The sequence below is a fragment of the Vulpes lagopus genome, chromosome 8 (genome assembly GCF_018345385.1).
Source record: "Vulpes lagopus strain Blue_001 chromosome 8, ASM1834538v1, whole genome shotgun sequence".
Lineage (NCBI taxonomy): Eukaryota > Metazoa > Chordata > Mammalia > Carnivora > Canidae > Vulpes > Vulpes lagopus.
Window position 1 is genome coordinate 30,862,249 of NC_054831.1, and position 23,963 is coordinate 30,886,211.

At 38.8% G+C, this 23,963-nt stretch overlaps 1 protein-coding gene across 1 annotated transcript; it reads left to right on the plus strand.

The window, feature by feature from the left end:
* The first annotated feature begins 3,184 nt into the window (after positions 1–3,184).
* LOC121497058 (histone PARylation factor 1) lies at positions 3,185–23,690 on the plus strand. The gene is made up of 8 exons (XM_041766104.1): positions 3,185–3,336; positions 6,842–7,001; positions 8,974–9,160; positions 9,496–9,594; positions 15,922–16,072; positions 19,556–19,643; positions 20,588–20,760; positions 23,443–23,690. The coding sequence occupies exons 1-8, from the start codon at positions 3,289–3,291 to the stop codon at positions 23,572–23,574; spliced, it is 1,038 nt and encodes a 345-aa protein (XP_041622038.1). The 5' UTR covers positions 3,185–3,288; the 3' UTR covers positions 23,575–23,690.
* Positions 23,691–23,963: the final 273 nt, after the last annotated feature.

The following is a 23,963-nucleotide window of genomic DNA, read 5'->3' on the forward strand; positions in this document are numbered from 1 at the left end:
ATAGCAAGGACTTCTGGAGCCCTAAGGCAGGGTCAATGTCCCACACCAGCATGAAGTAGTTACAGAAGGACTATCATCCATTTTCCCTTAAAAGATTTTAAGGGTGAAAAAAAAAAAAAAGATTTTAAGGGCCCAGAGTTCTTGAGAAGGGAATGTTAGAGTAGGCAGTCAGTTAGGCTTTACCAGGATGCCTGGATGCCAGCGAAGGGGGAAGTCAAGGTTCATTAACAGAAAAGTTAGCAACCCGTCCTGGCAGCATTCCACAAACAAAGCCACAGGAGCCAGATCAAACCAGACAGGCCTAAGTTAAGAAAGCCAGAGACCCTGACCAAAAAAGGGAGAAAAGATATGAAACTCTGCTCCCCCAAAAAATCCCCTCCCCAAATAATAAATATTCCACTCCTTAATTAACAACTATCAATGAAGGATAGGGACCAAACCCCAGGGGTGGGGGGAGCAGACCTGAGCTTGCCTGACCTCACATCTTGGAAGTGTACTCTTTCTTTTTTATAAGCTCTTCATAGGCATCACTCAACCAGTGTGCCTGGTTTAACCTTGAATTCTTTTCTTACAATGGGACCAGGAACCTCCAGCAATATCCTGGGCACGGGCTGGGCAGAGGCTTCAGGGCCGAGAGGTCTCCTCAGTTCACCTAGCAGCATACTGATGTGGCAAACTTCACTGCTGTCTTATTTTAAGAAATTGCTACAGCCACCCCAACCTTCAGTAACCACCACCCTGATCAGTCAGCAGCCATCAACATCAAGGCAAGACCCTCTACCAGTAAAAAGATTCCACTCAAAGTCAGATGATAATTAGCATTTTTTAGTAATAAAGTATCTTTACATTAAGGGATGCACATTTTTTGACATAATATTATTGCATATTTAATAAACTACAGTATAGTGTAAACATAACCTTATATGTATTAGAAAATCAAAAAACTCATTTGACCGACTTTTTTGTTATACTTGCTTTATTGCCATGGTCTGGAACCAAACCCAAAGTATCTTCAAAGCATGCCTATATAATAAAAAATAATAATAATTTGATATAATATTTGTTTAATTAAATTGAGAAAATCATCCAGAAAAGCAGAACAAGAAGACAAAAGAGATAGAAAATAGAACAGACAAGTAAGATGAAATATCATTCAAGATCAGATATCTGAATAACAAATTTCTAAAAAAGAAGAGATACAGTGAGGGAGGGAAAAGATAGAGAAAATCAGCAACTAAATAACACCAGAAAAAACTCCAGAACTGAAAAACATAAAATAGAAGAAAATTATTAAATAAATAATTCCAGAAAATTTTGCAGAACTGAGAGACATGTATTTCAAGGTCAAAAACAGCTAACCAAATACAACCAGCTCAATAAAGATGAGAAAAGACCTGTAACCAAGATACATGATTGTGTCTGAGAACATAAACTTTTTGAGGGGCACCTGGGTGGCTCTGTGGTTGAGAGTCTGCCTCAGGGGTGATCCCCTGGCATCAAGTCCCATACCCGGCTCTCCGGCCGGGAGCCTGCTTCTCCCTCTGCTCGTGCCTCTGGCTCTCTCTGTGTCTCTCATGAATAAATAAAATATTTTTAAAAATAAAATAAAATAAAACTTCTTGAGACAAAACAGAACAGAAACAGGTCACACATAAATTAGTTACCAGAGAATGAGGTAGGTAGGTAAATGTCTCCCTACTCCTTGACATTAGCCCAATGGGACTGATTCCGCACTGACCTCCAGAATCATAATATATCTGTATGGTTTAAAAAACAAAAGGAAGGAAGGGGGATCCCTGGGTGGCGCAGCGGTTTGGCACCTGCCTTCGGCCCAGGGCGTGATCCTGGAGACCCTGGATCGAATCCCACGTCGGGCTCTGCTTCTCCCTCTGCCTGTGTCTCTGCCTCCCTCTCCCTCTGTGTGTGACTATCATAAATCAAAAAAAAAAAAAAAAAAAAAAAAAATTCAAAAGGAAGGGAGGGAGGAAAGGAGGAAGGAAGGAAAGAAGTCACCAATGAAGAGCAGGGATTATGCAGTAAAATTTCTCAGCGGCAATCCAGGAAGCTAAGACTTAGAGAAGCAAGCCCTCTAATATTCTAACTAAATATTATTTTCAACGGAGAATTCTAAAGAGAGTTACAGACATGAAAGGTCTAATGAAGAAGGGAAAAAAATAAAGGCACCTGCCTGCAACATTCCTCAAGAAACTCTTGGAGGGTATGTCCCACAAAAATGATGGTCAAGAAAAGGGGGACACCCGGGTGGCTCAGCGGTCGAGCATCTGCCTTCTGCTGGGGTGGTGACGCCTGGGTCGCGGAACTAGTTCCCTATCGGGCTCCCCTCAGGGAGCCTGCTTCTCCCTCTGCCTGTGGCTCTGCCTCTCGGTGTCTCTCACGAATAAATAAATAAAATCTATTTTTTAAAAATCAAGGAAAGGGAAGAAGATACAGACCCAGGAAATAGAGGATTTTGCGAGGGATGACCCCGAGCACCTTCCAGAGGGGTCAGGAGGGGGCCGACCTCCGACCTCCGACCCCCGACCTCCGGGACCGTGCGGTGCCGCTGCTGGAACCCTGCTGGGCATAGGCATCCAGGGGGGTCCCGCCAGGACGCGGGTTCTGATTCTGTGAGCCCGCGGGGGGCCTGAGGTTCCGCATATCTAACACTCTCCCCAGAATGCTGACGTTGATGGTTCTGCGACTACACTTCGCATATGGCACGGGCTAGCAAGCACGATCCGGACTGTAACACGGTTTACAGAGAAACCGTGAGGGAAACCGATTTGCTTCCGAGAGGTAATTAACGATGAATTCGCGTTAGGTAATAATAGTATCGTGGAGGAGGGAGAGATGAAGAGAGGAAGACAGCGATTTAATCTCTTAAATAAAAATGAAGGAAGAACGACGGTTTGGGTAAGGGCAGGGCGGGACATCCAGCCCTGCCGCTGGTCAGCACCTGAGGAGGAAGGCAGGGCCACCTTCGCGGACCCGACGTCGGCCCTCGGCTCTCGGGGGCGTCCCCGGCGGGAGCGGGAAGGGCGTGCGCGGGGAGGAGCCTGCGCGGAGAAGCTCCCGCAGCTGCAGCGCCCTCCGGCCGCGCTCGGGTGGTCGGAGCCTCGGCCGCCTCCTCGGGCCTTGTGGGGCGGAGCCTTTCCCTTTCATTGGTGCGGCTCCGGCGGCGCGAGGATCCGGATTGGTGTCTCTTGACCCGGCAGTAGTCGGCGGCGCCCGGAAGCAGTCGGCGGGACGCGGGATCCCGCGGGATTCCGCGGGCGCCGCCGCTGCAGAATGGCTGGCGGCGGCGGGAAACGCAAGCCCGGCGGGGAGGGGCAGCAGGTACTGCCGTGGAGGGTGTGTGGGATCCGCAGGGCGCTTTGGGTGAGAGGGCACCAAGGGGCAGCACCTTGCATTTATCCGGCAATCACTGAGCGGCTGCTGTATTCCCGGGAACGGCGTCTGCTCCGGGGCCGCGCTTTCCCGCTCTGCTGGGGTTTGGAGCAGGGAGCGCCCTTGCATTTTCCGCCCTCCTCCCGGTGCGGTTCCCTGGGAAGCTGATTAAGACAACCAGTGGTCCATTCGTTCAACCAGCAACAGAGTGACTGGAAACCGATGATACGCCGGCACTGCCGGGCGCCGCGGTGTCCAGAGGCGTCGTGCAGGCACGGCCGCGTCGGCCCACCTGCGGAAGCTGCGCACCGCGAATCTCTACCTTACTGTGAATACTTTGTTGGCATTGTAATCTGTTGTGTCAGGTGCTGCGGAAACCCTGAAGGAGGGTCTGAGGCCCAGGGGGTGGCTCAGGAAATCTCTTAGGGCAGTTCAACGTGGACGCTGCTCTTGGAGGCAGAAAAGTGAAACAGGGGATAAAAGTAAATAAATGTAGAGGATGTTTGGGTCCCGCGGAGCTCGGCCTGGATGGACTCGGAGATGGGAAATGGGAGGGGTTGCGCATCGAGTATGTGCGTGTTCTCAGACTTTTGCACGATTTCAGAAGTTCTGTAGCAATTAGGCGAGTCAGGCAGGAAAGAAGTATCGCTGTGATAAGGACAGTTTTCAGAAAAATCACTTCATCTGTATTATAAGCGGGATAGAGCAAGGCAGCGTTAGGTTAACTATTGGAGGGCCCTGTTCTGGGCATCACTTATGGCTCATGCTTTCTAGGTGAAGAGTCAAGGATGAGTGTAGCCTATGAAGGGGACAGCTGCCCTAAATTCTAGTTTTTGGGGATTTGAGGATGCTGAAATAATGTGTGAGGTAAGACAAAGCTAAAAAAAATATTTATTTCCTGTAGAAGGTGCTATAAACTGCTTTGAGTGATAGAAATAAAATATCAAAAGGAGTCTGTGGAGACCGCAGCTAACAGTAAGAGCTGGCATTTATATTATTATGTGGTACGACTCGTCGGTGTATTTTTAGAAACAGTTTACTTCTAACAACCCTGTGATAACACCTATCATATGCCCTATTTGTAGATGAGAAAATAAAGCACAGGTTAAGGAACTTCCCCAAGGTGACAGCTGGAAAGCAGAAGCGCCAAGAGTCAACCCAGGCAACCTAACCATTAGGCAAAACTGCCTTTCGGCAAAGTAGATTAAGGTTTTTCTTTTTAGCATTTAAGTTTGAACCAGTCTTTGAAAGTCTAACCAAAGACCATTATAAAAACAAAAGGGAGGATAGGTCAGCACTTGGTATGTTCCCACTGTTCTGCATGTAAATGGAGAAGCAGCATAATGTGGATGAATCTGTGCTCTGGAGCCAGCCCACCTGGGTATAACTGTGCCTCCACTTTCTAATTAAGGACCCAAGGGAAGTTAACTTCAGTTTTCTCATCTGTAAAATGTGAAGAATAGTATCTAGCTTGGAAGGTAGTTGTGAGAATCGAATGAGTTAATTCATAGAAAGTGCTTAGAACAGTGATCTGGCACATGGTAAGTGCATAATAAGTATTTAATATTATTTATGTATTGTTTTTACTATTATCAGTATCCATTTTTGGGTCCATATTTCAACAGCCTTTTTGTTCAATTATTTTTTATGATCTCAGACACATTATAATCCTTGGTATAATAAACTGTTATTGGTCAATGCATGGTCCTCTTTTACCTTATTTAATAGTATAAAAAAACACCTGTTAGCCATTGCCCTACCCAAGAACTGAAACACTTAACGATAGCTCTGCGTGTATTCATTCCTCGGTTATCTTTTCAGCCTTTCTGACACTCCATTTATGTAGCTACCATCCTCAATTTTGTTTTCGCCTGCCACCTTTTTATAACTTTATCACAGACAATATTTATTTGTTCGTTTTTATTTCTTTTAAAGATTTTATTTATTTATTCATGAGAGACACATAGAGGCAGAAATACAGGCAGAGGGAGAAGCAGGATCCATGCAGGGAGCCTGACGTGGGACTCGATCCAGGGTCTCCAGGATCACACCCTGGGCTGAAGGCGGCGCTAAACCGCTGAGCCACCCTGGCTGCCCTATTTGTTGTTTTTAAACCTAAGGCTGTCGTGCTGCATGTAAACTTTGAGGACTTTTTTTTTCCTTCATTCAACATATTATTAAGACTGGTCTATATTGTGTGTGGCTCTATTTTCCTTTTCCCTGAGCAGAATATTCCATTGTTTGAAATCCTGTAATTTTGTATCCTCTTACTAGTAGGCCTTTTCATTTGTTCTGTTTTCTGTTCTTAGAAACAGCTATCAACATTCTTACATATAATCTAATTCATAAATACATTTTGTATACCTTAATGCATAAAGTAATATCAAACCTGAGCCTGCTGGGAAAATGGAAGAATATGACTATGAGAAATATCTAGGTTTCTCAACCTCACACTAAGGACATTTTATACCTGATAAGTGTTCTAAGGGAGCTATCCCTGTGCATTGTATAGTGCTTAGCAGCATCCTCTTCTAAATTTATGACAGCTAAAAAGTTCTGACATGATGAAGTGTGTCCCTTGGGAGGCAAAGTCACTGCTGGTTGAGAAGCCCTAATACAGGTGGAGAGGAAAATAAAAAGGAAGGAACTTAATCTAAAAAGAAAGGAGTTAGGCTCCTAGAAAGAGAAAAACTGATTGCTACTTACAAAAGATACCTAACCTCCAACTGAGCATTTTCTTTATAGAAATTTATCAAATACACATAAAACCTAGCACACTGGGATCCCTGGGTGGCGCAGCGGTTTGGCGCCTGCCTTTGGCCCGGGGCGCGATCCTGGAGACCCGGGATCGAATCCCACGTCGGGCTCCCTGCATGGAGCCTGCTTCTCCCTCTACCTGTGTCTCTGCCTCTCTGCCTCTCTCTGTGTGACTATCATGAATAAATAAAATCTTTAAAAAAAAAAAAAAACCTAGCACACTTACACAATGAACATACTGCAGAGATATTAGAGACTGAGTTTTAAGCCTAATGCTGGCATTAAAATGCCTTTTCTGAAATAACTGTTTTAACGGACAAATCCCCTTTTATCTAGTTATTTCTGACAATTGATTTCTGGTGTGATCACTGAGTCTATTTAAACAAAAGGCATAATGACCTGTTTACTCAAAGCAAAACCTGCCTATTGCTTGTTCTTCCTGATCTTTACCTTTTCTACTTGTTTTTTTATTTTGTTTCCATAATCTTAGAGAAATATATTTAAGGACTTGCTGTGTGCATCCCTCTTGACTGCTATGTATTATACACACTGTTTTCTCTTTGCCCAAAAGAATCCCTGGATTTTATTCTGAAATACCATTTGTAGTTTTAAAGAAAACATGTATCAGAGCTGAGTGAACAAAAATGAGCAATATTGTTACTTTTGGGGAAACAAAGTTTTGTATGTTGATTTTCAGTGTGAAAAAACAGTTGATGTGAAGAAGAGTAAACCCTGTGAAGCTGATGTCTCCAGTGACCTTCGAAAAGAAGTAGAAAATCATTATAAGCTTTCTCTGCCTGAAGATTTCTATCACTTCTGGAAGTTCTGTGAAGAGCTTGATCCTGAAAAGCCAGCTGGTGAGTTGCTCCAGAATCATTCTCCTGCTTCTACCAGTGGAAAAGACAGTAGGAAACCGGACCGAGGATCTAAGCAGTTCACAGAAAAGGAACTTTTTCAAAGATGTTTCTAAGAGAAATATAAAATAATGCTATAATAATATGTGACTATCACCTGTTATACTTGCAAAGGTAAATAATTTCGCAACATGCTTTGATGAGGGTTTGAGAGAAAACAAGTACTTTGATAGGTTGCAGGAGTTTTAGTATAAATGAGCAGTTCTACTTCTAGGAACTCAGGGATGAGGTAAACCAAAAATTATGTTCAGTGATATTTATTGAAACAAAAATGGGAGATGGCTTAAAGCCCATCAGTAACACATCTATCAATGGATACTCATGGTTTTAAAAGAACAAGGTAGATTTTAGATAATATTTCAAGTGAAAAATGTGTATAGAGTATGCTACCATTTGTAGTTTTGAAAAAAGTCAAGGACACACATATTCCTATGTCCTTTCTGTGTGTTTGTATTATCTCTGGAAGGATGCACAAAGAACTGGTAATAGTTGTGACAGAGTTGCTTTTCACATGTTTTCACAAGTGGGAGAGAAATACTCCCATACACTATTGATGGAAATGTGGATTAGTAGATAATTGAATTTTGGCATATAGCAAAACACTTAAACTATGCGGCAATTTGTCTAAAAATATTTATGACTGCACAAACATATTAGCAAAGGGGCCCCTGGGTGTCTCAGTTGGTTAAGCATCCAACTCTTGATTTTAGTTCAGGTCTTGATCTCAGGGTTGTGAACTCAAGCTCCACATTCGCCCCCCACACTGGGTGTGGAGACTACTTAAAAACAAACAGAAAAACCATGTATTAGTAAAGACATTCACTGAAGCATTGTTTAGAAGAGTAAAAGAATTAAAGCAATAAATGTCTATCAATAGAATATCATATCATACAGCTATTAAAAATTATGAAAAAATACTTAATAGCATGGAAAAATATTCAGTAAATTTGAAGACAGAGCGGAAAACAAAAAAAAATTACAGCATGATTTCCTTTAAAATATAGACAGGAAGAAAACATTGTTATTGTGTACCAGACTATTAACCTTGGTATCTCTGGCTAATGAGATGGGTGACTCTAGTTTTTTTTTGTTTGCTTTAAAAATTAGTGTATGCTATCCTAAGCACTTACCCCTTCTAAATAAACGGTTTCTAGGCCTTTATTCATGTTGTTACCTCTTGGAAGAATTTTATTCCTCTCTCCATTCCCACCTTCATACTATCCAGGTCCTGCCTGGAGTGCTTATTCTCTCTTAAAAGAAGCAACAAGAACCCATCTGATGTTGTAAAAGCGTATTTTGAACACGTACGTTTGAAGTTTACATTCCATGACTGGTTTTATTTAACCAATCTAATCTCCCTTTGTGATCTGTGGAAGGAGAAAGAAGATGGAATCATCTAGGATTAGGGTTGTCCAGAGGCAAGGGGATTGAGAGTGATAGTTAGCTGAGGTAGGGGGAGGGGAAAGGAAATGTTTTCATTAGGCACATTTTTTATTAAGTAAACTGTTTACCCTCCTTAATGTATATTCACTTACTGTCTTGTCTCTCCCTTAATATGGGTGTGCTACAAATACTTGAGGCTAACAACAACATAGTAATGAGACAAGGTAAGTGTTCAAAGCTCTAATACTGCCCATGAGAATACAAAATAAGAAACAGCAGTATGTTTGAAATGTAATCAGTGGTAAATTTAGGAGAAAATCTTAAATATAAGTGCCACATTTTCATTGCTCTGATTTTTCATTGAGTATGACTGATGTCTTCAAATATAACTGAAGCTCTTTTACTTTGGAAGCTCTTTTTTTTTTTTTTTTTTTTTTAGGAAAGTTGCTTAGAAATCGTTTACAAATAAAAGACCTTATTTCCTATCCGCCTTCAGAAAGTTATTGTCTAAATAAACTTACTTAACTTATAGATTCACTTTACACAAGCCTTGGACTTCAGTTAGTGGGTCCTTATGATATCCTTGCCGGAAAACATAAAATGAAAAAATCAGCAAGCCTGAATTTTAACCTTCACTGGAGATTTTACTATGATCCTCCGGAGTTCCAGACCATTATTATTGGAGATAATAAAACTCAATTCCACATGGGATATTTCAGGTAAAGGATCTTTTCTTCTCTAAAATGCAGCTACCAAGCCTTCTAATGAGTATAAATAGGCATTAACTGGACTCATCCAAGATGAAGGACATATTTTCTTTTGATTGATGGATACATAGTATCTGATGTTCTTGATATTGCCATTCTGACCTACCCTAAGATGAGTGGATTATTTAGGTTGAACCTCACTGTTTTTTTTCCTTTCCTTTTAAATTATGCTTTTTCCCTTTTTTGTTTTTTTTTGTTTTTTTTTGTTTTTTTTTTGTTTTTTTTTTGTTTTTTTTGCTTTTTCCCTTTAAATTAAGCTAAATTTTTAATATCTTTTGCTTGAACAGGGATTCTCCTGATGAACTTCCTGTATATGTTGGTACAAATGAAGCAAAGAAAAACTGCATAATTATTCAAAATGGAGATAATGTGTTTGCTGCAGTCAAGTAAGAAAATATTTTAATCTCTCATCTATAATATTTGGTTACAATTTTTGTACTATTATATCAGTCCACCTTTGAGGTAACTCCAAAACTTTAGATTTCTAAAAATCATTTCCAGGATTTTTGCAGATACTCTTATCCACATTACTGTTCTACTTTTTACCAAAACCAAAACCAAAACAACAACAAAAAAAAATACTCTTATGTAACTAATTACTTTAAGGAAAATATTAATCTTGACTTGATTTCATTAGTCACATAGCAAAATCAAAAGATTTTTTATACATTTTAAAAACCATCATTAAGAGTTTATTATAAAAAAAAAATAAAAAAAAAAAAAAAAAGAGTTTATTATAAGAACCCATTGGGTACAGTTCTAACAAAGATTTAATGCGGTAAAAGCAGATGCTCATAAATTGTTGAATCACTATATTGTACATCTGAAACTAATATAACACTATAGGTTAACTATACTAGAATTTAAAAAAAAAAAAAGTCAGGTGCTCATAAAATTCTTGGAAGGGCCAATGGAGCAGACCAAGCCTCCAGGAATGCCAGTTGTGTGGCAGAACTGGCTCACTCTGCCACTATGGGGAATCAAGATCTTCTGACATGAGTGGCTTTGGGATCTCATTGTCTTTGATTTAACCTGTGGTAGTAAAAGGGATGCCCTGCCTCTGCCTCAACTGTGATGGAATTTAAGGACCAGGCACTGAAATCTGCGCTGCAGTGCTATAGAACCATCAGGTGCCCCTAACTGTACTCACTAGTAGAAACAGATACACAGTGTCCACCTAGTATCTCTTCTGCCTTTTGGTTTTCAAGGGATTGTATCTGAAGCTAGGCCCCACATAGAGCCTGAGCTGAGGAGTAGTGTGGGAAATGTAGCAAGCTCTTATGTAAAAGGTGCTTGGAATGGAGTTGAGTGAGCCCGTCCACACTATACCAGCCACAGACTGTGACCTGAAGCCATCTGGCAGCAGCTATGCAGTTCACATTCTAATAAAATGAAGAAAGCACTCTTTGTCACCTTATACATAAGTAGATCATGTTTTCTGTGACCTCTTTTAATAACCTTATTTTTTAAAGATGTATTTTGGGACGCCTGGGCGGCTCAGTGGTTGAGCATCTGCCTTTGGCTCAGGTTGTGATTCCGGGGTCCTGGGATCAAGTCCTGCATCAGGCTCCCCACAGGGAGCCACCTTCTTCCACTGCCTATGTCTCTGCCTTTCTCTTGGTGTCTCATGAATAAATAAATAAAATCTAAAAAAAAAAAACAGAACAAAACCAGATATTCTGTGCGGCTTAATAGTGTAAATTTACAGTAAATAATTTACACCACATCAACCAGTGCCCCTTCTAGACTGCTGCATACGTACTGATGTATCTAAAAGAGCAACTATGTGGTAGATGTCCAAAACTCTGGTCTTCTGATACCTCTGAGTTTTTTATAAAATGTTTGTTATTTATAATCTATATACTTTTAAGCTGTTGAGATTTATTCCATTTAATTGGTGGTATCTTTATTAGAAACTGTAGTTGTTTACTTGTTTATTGTCTCTCTCTTGCATTAACATAAGTTCCATGAGAGCAGAGATGCTTTTCCTTGTGCACAATACTTGCTCTGTAATAGATACTCCATAAATCATTTATTTTTTCCACAAATACTTTGGGCATGCAAAAATGCCTAATTTTTCATTAGTCTTATTAGTCTTACTAAAAATCTCTTTAAAAAAGAAAGATACAATGGTTGTCTAAGATAGTCCAAGACTGTTCTGATAATTAAAAGAAAAAAATTTAAAACTTCTGGGAGAACACACACACAAAAACATTGGTAATAAATTTATAATTTAGGTGAAAACCAGAAAGTATTTGAGTACCTAATTTTATTTCTTTCTTTTACTTAATCAGCACACTCAGTTTTTTTTTTTTTTTAAGATTGTATTTATTTATTCATGAGAGAGAGAGAGTGAGCAAGAGAGAGGCAGAGACACAGGCAGAGGGAGAAGCAGGCTCCATGCATGGAGCCCGACACAGGACTCGATCCCGGGTCTTCAGGATCAGGCCCTGGGCTGAAGGCGGCGCTAAACTGCTGAGCCACCCAGGCTGCCCAGTTTATTTCTATATCAACCTGAGGAAGGTCTTTATAAGGAGGACCATTTGTAATAAACAAGTTATTTTTATGCCCAGAGAAACTAGTTTCTTTGTGCAAGATTTAACGATAGCTAAAGAAAGGGACGCCAGGGTGGCTCAGTTAAGTATCAGTTATGCTCAGGTCAGGATCTCAGGGTCCTGGGATTGACCCTTGGATCAGGCTCCCTGCTCAGCGGGGAGTCTGCTTTTCTGTCTCCCCCAACCCCTCCCCCCAGTGTTCTCTCTCAAATAAGTAAATAGGGATCCCTGGGTGGCGCAGCGGTTTGGCGCCTGCCTTTGGCCCAGGGCGCGATCCTGGAGACCCGGGATCGAATCCCACATCAGGCTCCCGGTGCATGGAGCTTGCTTCTCCCTCCGCCTGTGTCTCTGCCTCTCTCTCTCTCTCTCTGTGACTATCATAAATAAATAAAAAATTAAAAAAAAATTATAAAAAAAAAAATCAAATAAGTAAATAAAATCTTTAAAAATAATAGCGAAAGAAATGCAAATTCAGCCAGCAAAAATTAGTAGATTAAATAATGGTAATACTCAGTGATGGTTAGGATGTAAGAAATCTTACTGATAGAACTGTTAATTGGTAAAGCCTTTATAGAGAGCAGTTGGAATAGGTTATTTAAATATTTTTCACAGGGATCTGTGGGTGGCTCAGTGGTTTAGCTCCTGCCTTTGGCCCAGAGCGTGATCCTGGAGTCCCAGGATCAAGTCCCACATCAGGCTCCCTGCATGGAGCCTGCTTTTCTCTCTGCCTTTCTGTCTGTCTCTGTCTCTTTGTCTCTCTGTCTCTGTCTCTCTCTCTCTCTCTCTCTCGGTCTCTCTCATGAATAAATAAATAAAAATATTTTTAAAAAATAAAAAAATAAATATTTTTCACAGATTTCTTGACAAATAATTAACGTGGCCAGGTATTGAACTACATAAACCGTTATACTCTTAAATCAGCAATTTCATTTCTAGCTGTTTATCTTTTTTTTTTTTTTTAAGATTCTATTTACTTATTTGAGAATCGCAAAGGGGAGGAACAGAGGGAGAGGGACATGCAGACTCCATGCTGAGAATGTAGCATAACATGAGGCTTGATCCCAGGACCCCGAGTTCATGACCTAAGCTAAAATCAGGAGTTAGTGGCTTAACCACTGAGACACCCAGGCACTCCTAGCTATTTTTCTAAAGAAATTTTGGACAGGTACACAAATATGTGTATATATTAGAAATTATTTTAAAACAAAAAATTGGAGAAAACATCCAGCAATAGAGAAAATTAGGTAAATTAATATAGAATGTCAGTACACTTTAATGCCAGGTTATTGATATATCTATTTGGAAAGATGTTTAATACATTATGTGAAGAGATCAAATAAGAGTAGTGTGGGATGATTCCATTTTCCTATTGTCTATAAAATATAAAATATTTATCTTTGGACCAAATTTTTTAAGTGAGATTGATGGTAACACTGATGAATATGATTTTTTTCACATTGTGATATAATGGAGAGAATATTTTATTTTATTTTATTTTATTTTATTTTAATTCCTTTATAGTTAACACATAGTGTTATATTAGTTTCAAGTGTACAGGTCATTCAGCAGTTCCATATATTACTCAGTGCTCATCAAGATAAGTGTGTTCTTGGGGCAGACCAGGTGGCTCAACGGTTTAGCGCCGCCTTCAACCCAGGGCCTGATTCTGGTGACCCAGGATCGAGTCCCACATTGGGCTCCCTGCATGGAACCTGCTTCTCCTTCTGCCTGTGTCTCTGCCCCTCCCTCCCTCCCTCCCTCCTTCTCTCTCTCTCTCTCTCTCTCTCATGACTGAATAAAATCTTAAAAAAAAAAAAAAAAAATGTGCTCTTAATCCCCACCACCTCCCTTCTAGTGACCATCCATTTATTCTCTATAATTAAGGATCTGGATTTTTTTGGTTTGTCCTTTTTTCCCCCTTTTCATTTGCTTCTTAAATTCTGAATATGAATGAAATCATGGTATTTGTCTTTCTCTGAGTGGTTTATTTCACTAAGCAGTATACTCTCTAGATCCATCCATGTTGTTGCAAGGATTTCATTTGTTTTTGAGAGCCAAATAACATTCCATGGTATCCTGTACCACATCTTCTTTATCCATTCTTCTGTCGATGAACACCTGAACTGCTTCCATAATTTGACTATTGTAATTAATACTGCAATCAACATAGGGGTGCATATATCCCTTTGAATTAGTGTTCTTTGGGTAAATACCCAATAGTGTGATTATTGGATCAGATAGTGGGTCTATTTTTAATTTTTTAAAGATCCTACATACTTTTTTCCACCATGGTTGTACCAGTTTTCATTCCCACCAACAGTGCATGAGGTTTTCTGTTTATCCACATCCTAATACTTGTTGCTTCTTGTATTACTGATTTTAGCCATTTTGAGTGTTGTGAAATAGTCTCTCATTGTAGTATTTATGTATGTATACGTGTATGTATGTAAGTAAATCTCTACACCCAGCGTGGGACTCAAACTCAAAACCCCACAATCGAGTCACATGCCCTTCTGACTGAGCCAGCCAGCAGCCCCTCATTGTAGTTTGGATTTGCATTTCCTTGAGTGATGTTGAGCATCTTTTCATGTGTCTGTCGGCCATCTCTGTCTTTTGAGAAAAGAGATACTGTGTTTTAATTGGATTATTTATTTGTGTTTGGGGTGTTGTATCAGTTCTTTATATATTTTGGGTATCTCTCATGAATAAATCTTTAAAAAAAAAAAAAGTATGGGCAGACAGCTACTAAGTACCTTTAGTGGTGGAAGCCTTCATAGACAGGATATTTTACCTAGACGAATGTATAAGAACTTACTACAAAGACTGGGAAGAAGGGTGTTCAGGGCAAGGGTATAGAATATGAATGGAAGTATGAAAACAAATGGCACAGAGTACTTGAAGCTCTGTATCCCTATATGCCAGACAGGGTGAGGAAGACTTTAGAAAGATTGATTTATGTAGGCTTGATACGATCAATCTGCTTTTTATGGTTAATGTAAATACATTCTCTTGAAATCCAGCTGGTTAAGATTGAAGGTAATATTAAGTGTAATATATGTACTGTGATCTGAAGACAACGATTTTGGTGGTCTTTGGCTTCTGTGCACTTTAATCTACTTATACTAATTCTATGGTTTTGGGTAATTTGATTATGCTATGTGTCTTCAGTTTCCCTATTTGTAAAATAGGGATAAGAATAGCACCCACTCTATTCTAAGCTCTTTTACAGTGCCAAGCCTGTAGCAAACTGTCAAATATTAATAGTGAAGAGAAGCAAGTTTCCTCAGAGTCTGGAGGTGGCTAGAGAGGAATGGGATTAAGTTGTGTGTCCCAACTGAATGCTGTTGCAAGCTCTCTGTCTTACACTTGACCTTCTCTGCTGGCAGAGTCTTTTTTTTTTTTTTTTTTTTTTTTTTGCTGGCAAAGTCTTAACTTGGTTATGATAAAACATGAAGTTATTTCTATAAGTGGCATTAACGTATTCTACTGTTCACATGTTTAATTTTGGGGGTGCCTGGGTGGCTTCAGGTGGTTCAGCATCCAACTCTCGTTTTCAGCTTGGGTCATGATCTCAGGGTTGTGAGATGAGCCCCACATCAGGCTCTGTGCTGGGCATGGAGCCTGCTTGGGATTCCGTCTTCCTCTGCTCCCTGTGTGCTCTCTCTCTCTCTCAAAAAAAAGAAAAAAAAAATTAGATTGTGCTTTTGTTTAAGCTTATAAATTAGCTTTGATTTCTTTTTAGTTTATAAATTTGTCTTACAACAAACCTGTTAGGTAACATTTGAAAAAAAAAATCTGATCTTAAGTATTGTAAGTATCCTCTGGTTCTTTTTTAAAAATTCTTTTTGGTATGTACATACTATTTTCCTCTGTTATGCTACACTTCCCCAAAGCAGTATGCGATATGTGAATGTCAAGTGATACGGCTTAAAATTTATTCGAATGTCAGCTTTTTAAACATCTTTTATATTTTATTATATTGCTTTTCTCTTGTTTGAAGAAACCTATTTGGGATTTTGAGAGAGCTGTTGATAATTATTCTGCAGTCTTTTTCTTGCATGGAATTTGATGTCTATAACACATTCCCTTAACTTCCCGAGATCTGTGTACTTAGTATAGTGGCCTGCATAATAATGAGGGCTTTTACTTCTTTTTCAGATTATTTCTGATGAAAAAACTTAAGGAAGTAACAGATAAAAAGAAAATTAGTCTCTTGAAAAACATAGATGAAAAACTCACAGAAGCAGCCAGAGAACTGGGGTACTCACTGGAACAGAGAACCATGAAGATGAAACAGAGAGATAAGAAAGTATGGTTTAAATCTGTTAGTCTCAGACTGTTTTGCTATTTAATAGTCCTTCCCTCCTACACTTTATCCCTCTCTTCTGTTCCATCCTAAGAAAAGCTAGATGTGACCCCTCAAGGGCTCCCTCCAGGACTGCCCAGTACTGGGATTGCTAGAAGGATGCACCAAAGCAGGGCTTGGGTGGCTCTCAGAGGTGGTTAGCAGGCTGAGTCACTTGAAGAGACTGTGCTGCTCTGGTTGCTAGCTTATGCCAGGACTTCCTACTCTTTTAATCTTGTTTTACAGTTACTCATCTCATAAAATTGAGTGAAAGCATAGTATTTACTTAAATTTCTTTTTTTATGGCTAAGAATGGTTGTTTTAGCACAGGTGTTTTGGGGGAGTAGTTTTATGAAGTTGTGCCTCACTCTTTTGGAGGACGGTGTGCATTAAGATTTGCTCATTTTCTGCAGCAAATGTGTGTATAAGCAGTCCTGTCTCCTTTTCCCCTGTTGATCCTATTAGCATTTCCTGTTGCATCTCTTCTAAAACCTAGTATGAATGGAGTGTTTTGTAAACAGCAAAGACTTCTGGATCTTGGTTCCTTTTGGTTTTTCACCTAAAAATTTCAGAATAAGTTAACAGACAATATAGAAGAATTCTGCTTTGGGGCAAATAAGAATTCTATAGGATTTTACCTCTGGTAAAGAAGGATATCTGTCACTGTGGAATGAGGGCAGCCCAGTTTCCCACCATTATGTACTGTGGCTGGTTCATCTGAAAGTTCTAGGCCAAATTAAGTACTAGTTATTCCTGGGTAAACTAGCACTGGTAACTAAGTAGTTAGTGTATTTGGTTATTGAAAGTCACTGCGGGGGCGGGGGGGGGGCATTTTAAAATTACTTCAAGGTGTTATGTTGCCATTTACCTTCCTAGTTTCCAAAAGGAGCCTCTCCCACCCAATGAGTAGAAAGAATGGTAGCATTTCTTGCCTCATAATTATGTATTCCTAATTTATCTTAACTAAGTACTACACTTCTGTGGACAAAATAACTGATAGCAAATTCTTTCATCAGAGTCTTATTTTTCTACCATCAATTATAATTTATTTCAGATGAGATTTCCTCAGTTCTTCCCCGTAACTATAAGATGACATTGGAGTTTAAATTTCATACGTATGTTTGGCCTGGCTCCCTTCCCCATGAGGTTTCTTTTTAGTATATATTTTTTCTGTCCACAAAACTAACTGGTAAAAACATAAAGGGAAAAAAAAATAACTTAAGAAGACAACCATGATTTTATTCTCCCAGAGACAACAGGTTGATAATTTTGCTTTTTGTTCTTTTTCTATTAAAAAGTTTGTTCTTTTTTGTTGGATATTCATTTAATTCATATCTTTCTAGTTCTGAAAAATTCAGTTCCACTTGTATATGTGAGTTAGTGACTTTGTTCTTATGTAGTATTCTGATGATACCTTATCATGCTTTGGAATGCAAAGCCCTCATGAGTTACCTCATGTGACCTCTCCAACAAATCGCAGAGGAAGAATTGTCATCCTGTGTCATAGATCAGTAAATCAAGGTTTATAGAGGCTTTGTTTCTTGTTTAAACTTGTAAGTGACCTCCCTGAGACCAACATTCACTTCTTTGATATTTAGCTTTCTTTCCACACCATCTTACTGATTGCCTATATGCGCTTTACCTTTTTTTTATACCTAGATTTCATTTTTAAAAATGAACACTGATTTAATGTTGCTATAAAATGAGGATACATCATTCCATCATTCTGTCCTCTGATTTTGATGCCTTAATTCTAAGGCATCATCAAAATCCCCCACCTTTGCACAGGTTTTTCTGAATTTGTAATCCTATTTTTCATAATAAAATTAGGATTCTGGCACTTTGCTAATATCTCTTTATGGAAAATTAGGACAGTTAAACATCTGAAAAATACGAAACTATGTACAGCCCATGGTTTTGTTGTGTCAGCCTGAGTGGAAGAGAAGCTAGGCCAGTAACTATATCACTAGTTTTTTCTTCTGTCATGATCAATACTGTTCTGTGACCTGCCTTTTTTAGGCTTCCAATTATTATTTCATTTTAGAATGGCTACAGGGCACTGTGCTTATGTTTTAGCTTAGGTTGCTTAAAACTTGTCACAAATAGGGCAGCCCGGGTGGCTCAGCAGTTTAGCGCCGCCTTCAGCCCAGGGCGTGATCCTGGAGACCCAGGATCCAGTCCCACGTCAGGTTCCCTGCATGGAGCCTGCTGCTGCTCCCTCTGCTTGTGTCTCTGCCTGCCTGCCCCCCTCCCCCGTGTTTCATGAATAAGTAAATAAATAAATCTTAATTAAAAAAAATTTTTTTTTTCACAAATACAAATCCTGCCATATATAGCCTTCTGTACCCTCCTTTGCACACTTATTTCCTTAGAAGAAATTATTAGATGTAGTATTGCCAGGTCCAGAGTGATTTAGAGTGGCTTTGTGTGTTGTTTTTCTTTGCTGGTATTTCATTTTGTGGAGTTTTTTGTTTTCTTTGTTTGCAGAACTACCATGTATGAGTTAAGCTAGTTTACATTCCTACCAGCATGTATGAGTGCCTGTTCTCCCCATACCCTTGCCACTACTAGGTATTAGCAGTCCCTTTTAGTCTTTTCCATTTGCATAAATATAAAATGATGTGTCATTATTTTAATTAGCATTTCTTTGATTATAAAGGACATTAAGTATTTTTCATTTAGTTGTATTTCTTTGGTTAACTGCCTGAAGTTTGAACATTTTTCTGTCAGGGTTAGAACTCACCTTTGTTACTTGGGTTTTAAGTTGGATGTTAGCCTTTTCCTTGTAAGACTTCTTTTAGTTTAAAGACATTTTTCCTGTTTTTATTGTGATATATATTGCAGGTATTTTTTATCAGTATCTTTTGTTCTTGATTTTTACTTGATTTTTAAAATTTTTTCTTGTCAAGTCTATAAGTCTTTTCTTTGTCCAATCTAAAATTATTAAAAATAATTTGTCTTCTAGTAGTTTCATTGGTTTTATTTTTACATTTAATCCTGGTATCCAGCTGCAAATTATTTTTGTATAAAGAGTAAGATATGACTTTTTTCCTCCAAATGGTGGGCTATTGTCTGAGAACTTCTTTTGAATAATTTGTCCTTTATTAAAGAGTGAAAGAAGCAAGAGAGTGGGGTCATGTGAGTGAAATAGATTTTAAGATCTAGAGATTTAGGTGAGAAGACTTTAAAACAAAGAGATGATTTTGGGCTTTTATTTTTTTGATTTTTTTGATTTTGGGCTTTTAGCTAACTTTGAAGAAATAGTATTAAACTTTGTGGGTTCCAGATTAAATAAAAAGTCATTAAATGTTACATTTTGACAGAAGTATTGCAAGTTTGTGTGTGTGCATATATTTTGGAGAGTTTGTCGTTTTTATCTATCTACCATGTCTATTTTGTTTACCAATAGTTATATATATGTATATATATATATTTTTTTTAATTTAGGTCGTGACAAAGACCTTTCATGGTGCAGGCTTGGTTGTTCCAGTAGATAAAAATGATGTTGGGTACAGAGAACTCCCTGAAACAGATGGTAATGTATTTCTTATGTGAACATGTGAGGAAGGTCTTCTTTGTATGTATTGAGAAGATAAGTATGCCTTTTGTGGGATAGTCACTAGACTTTAGGGATAAAGAGCAAGCTCAAGTTTTAGGGTCAGTCAGGCCGTACTTTTACTATTGGATTATTCTCATGGAAGTAGCTTGTCAAAAAAGAAGTCTAGAGATACTGTTCAATATCTTTATATGCATCCTGAGATCTGATGTACACTGGCATCCAGAAAGTAGTGGGGGAAAAAAAAATACCAAAAGCCAAAACAAAAATATTAAGCCACTGGCTTTTTAAATCTAGATAAATGCTGAAAGTTTTCTATTTGTTCTTACCTCAAATTGTACTTTACTGTGACCACATTTTGGTAAAGATTTAACTTGGCAATGATCTCTTATTTCTTATATTGTCTTTATCTCTGTGTGTTTTTAGTACAACAGGTAGGACAGGGCAACAAAGAGAAAACTTTATGGTCTGTTTTGGAGGGTTTGTTTGTTTTAATCCAACTCCTAAAATGGACTAGCCCAGAGATGGACTACAAATGATCTCTGTTGCCGTATTTTTTGTTCTTTTCCAGCCAATTAAAATGGAAACACATTCTGTGAGTTCAGTTAAAAACAGAGGGTGGGTCAGATTTGGCCACAGTTTGTTAATGTATGGACTAGCCTACTAAAAACCTTTAAAAAGCTTATGTATAATCGTGATTGCAACTATATCTATGGTAAAATAGTCACCGTTTGCTAATACACAAATCTTTTTTGTTAAGTCATTTTTCTTAAATTATAAGTTGCCATTCTAAATTCTAGTACCACCCAAGGTGGCATTTGTTGCAATAGTTACAAAAATTGATGAGGAAAAACCCAACTTAGAATCTTTTTATCTTTGATGATGGGTGTAGATCATCTTTTTATATCCTTGGTTTCTTACAGCCAACCTCAAGAGAATTTGCAAGACCATCGTTGAGGCACCTAGTGATGAGGACAGACTAAAAGCTTTTGCTCCCATCCAGGAAATGATGACTTTTGTGCAGTTCGCTAATGATGAATGTGACTATGGTATGGGGCTTGAGCTAGGAATGGATCTCTTTTGTTACGGCTCACACGTGAGTAAGAAAAGAACAAAAACAACTTCCCAGCCATCACCAGACCTTCTCTTCCCTACTTCACCCCACATACAGGCATACCAGAATATGAATATTTATGCCCTCAGTAGCAGGGGTAGGATATAAATTCAGCTTTTGTGTTCAATTAATTTTTTTTCCCCAAAATGAACTTTTTGATAAGCAGATGTCTGAAAATACTTGAAATTAACTTTGTATTCTGCCAAAGGTAAATAACCAAGATTATTTGCCTGCCTTCAGGTTTACATTAAAGTGAATTTCTTATTAGATGTATTATAAGATGTGTGTTATAGGATTATAGGATATAATATAATTATAGGATATTATCCTATATCCATATATAGGATATATGCCCCTTTAGTTGGATGTGTGTATGGGTATGCACATACAACTTTCACAGGGCTCCATTTGGCTTTCTGTTGTGGTGGGGGGGTATTTGTTCTTATGTTTGAATTCCTAGATGAAAAATAAATACTACCTAGTAGTCCCACCTCCTTCAGCCCCCTACCGCGCCTTATCCATGGTTTCACTTCCTGTGGTTTCAGTTAACTGTGGTCAACTGTGGACCAGAAACAGATGATCCTCCTTCTGAGATACTGTCAGAAGAGCAATATAGTGACCTAACGTTGTATCACAATGCCTATGTCATTCACCTCCATCATACTATGTAGGCATTTTATCATGTCACACTGTTATATGAAGGGTTAGTACAATATTTTGAAAGCCACTACATTCATGTAGAACACTTACAACAATATACTGTAATAGAAGCTATCTTAGGTTCCCACTAATCTCTTATTTTGCTTAATTTATAAATTAAACTTTATCATACATATGTATAGGAAAACAGCATAAATAGGGTACTGTCCATGGTTTTAGGCATCCACTCGGGGTTTTGAAGCCTATCCCTTGTGAATAGGTGGGAGCTACTATATCTTAAAATAGGCTTTAAGTGAAATTATTTAAAATACAGTTTTTCAGGACATCTGGGTGGCTCAGCAGTTGAGCGTCTGCCTTCGACTCAGGGCATAATCCAAGAGTCCTGGGATCAAGTCCCACATTGAGCTCCTTGCATGGAGCCTGCTTCTCCCTCTGCCTGTGCTTCTGCCTCTCTCTGTGTCTCTCTCATGAATAAATAAAATCTTTTTTTAAAAAATAAAATAAAATATAGTTTTTGTTTTTAATCATCATGACCTTTGCTTATTAAATAGGAAAAACCTACCTAACAGTTAAATCAGTGCTTATTCACTATGGTTGCCTCAAGGTGTAGAGTCTGTAACATGTTCCTGGGGCTACATTGTTTGGTTTTAAATCACATCTTCCCCACTTAGTAGCTGTGTAAGATTGGGCAGTTTTTCCAACACCATTGTACCTGTGTCCTTTAACTGAGATGTCTGCATGTGTGCGTACATGCGTACGCGCGCACACACACACACACACACACACAGTTTCTCATTTATCCTATGGTGTCACCTACGAGGCACAAGAGGTAAACCATCTTGTTCAGGTTCACAGGCAGACAGTTCCAGAGTTAGTGTCTAAATCAGTAATTCCCAAACTGTAAACTATATAAAGATCTGAAGATAATGTTAAAATGCAGACTGCTTCAGTGCATCTGGGGTGAGGCTTGAGACTGCATTTGTTGTACTCCTGGGTACTGGTAATGCTACTGCCTGTAGACTAGTGTGAGCAGCAAGACTAAAGCAGCTGCTAACTTCAGCATGTATCACAGTCATGTGGATGGCTATTCAAACAGATTGGTGTACTTACCCCCACTGGCCCCCCCCCCCCCCCAAGGTTTGAGTTCTTGGGGGACTCTTAGGAATTTGGATTTCTGACCTGTTACCAGGTCAGGCTAATTAGAGCAGGCTATTTTGAGAACTCTGCTGTAGACCATGTTACAATATTTTTCTGCCTGCCTTATATATGGCTATTAGGAAAAATAGTCAAAATGTTTAACAGCTAGAATAAGTCATTGACCAATCAGAATAATGCTGGGCCTGCCAAAAACTGAATCAGTTTAATTGAAAATAATTGGCCTGAGTACTAAACAACATATGAAAAGACTTAGCACAGTACTGAGCATCTAGTAAGTGCTAAATGTCATCAACAGAAGCGTTCCCAGATTCTCTTCAAGTATATATATATATATAAATAGCAGTAGTCTATGTCACTTGATAAAACCAAGGCAGTGACAAGGGATGGAGCCTGGGTTACATGGTGGGTCGGGGACAGAAAATTTGAAGATAAAAGGGAATAAATGTGACTTGATAACTCAAATTCCGCATACCTCTTCATATAGTATCAACTAAGGAAAATGATGATTAAAATCTTAACTGGGGATAACACTAGAGAAGAAAAAAAGCATTTGGGCATATAGTTTGGGGCAAGTAAAAATGATGATCCTTATCCAAGGGAATTAAGGAAGCTTAAAATTTTAACTTAGTTTTCTTCAGAATTTTCTTCAAGATGTACCATTAAGTCTTTTAAAACTACAAGTTTGCCTCTTGAACAGAATGTGTCAATTCACTTCCTAACCAATTGAGAAAGTAGCTAAAATGATTTGGACAGTGCTTTGTTAACAGCTTTTTCTGTGTATTTTTTGCTACTTACTAGGGCATCTGCTATGTTCTCTGCTTAATGTTACATTCTTTTATTTTTCAGTATTTTCATAAAGTTGCTGGCCAGCTTTTACCTCTTGCATATAATCTGTTGAAGAGGAATCTCTTTGCAGAAATTATTGAAGAACATTTGGCAAACAGAAGTAAAGAGAACATAGACCAACTCGCAGCCTGAGAGTCGGCTTCCTTTCAGTGTACAGTACTTTAAAGCATTAGTATTAAACTTGTGATTTTTTTTGTTTTGTTTTTAAGGAATACAGAAAATAAATTGATGGAAACATGTACCAAAAACTTTTATAAAGTTCTTCTAGCCCATTTCTTTCATGTGCAGATAAATGGCAGTCAGTCCTCTGAATGGTGATGTTCTAATCCCATCTGAAAGACAACCAGAGTCTCCTCTGACATGTCACAGGAAGTCATGGTCTCCTGCCCGTGGATAACTAGACTGTTCTCTCATGAGGGAATCCTGTTTCAGTATTTAACATATGGGCAACTAAATATTTATTTCTCAGACTTGAGTTAATAATAGCTATAGCTTGGGACACCTGGGTGGCTCAGAGGTTG

Bases quoted from the DNA above. Each gene is read 5' to 3' on its own strand.
- LOC121497058 (XM_041766104.1), top strand. From the start codon at position 3,289: ATGGCTGGCGGCGGCGGGAAACGCAAGCCCGGCGGGGAGGGGCAGCAG. The intron at 9,595-15,921 runs GTAAGAAAATAT...CTTCTTTTTCAG, and splicing joins AATGTGTTTGCTGCAGTCAA to ATTATTTCTGATGAAAAAAC. The intron at 16,073-19,555 runs GTATGGTTTAAA...TTTTTAATTTAG, and splicing joins TGAAACAGAGAGATAAGAAA to GTCGTGACAAAGACCTTTCA.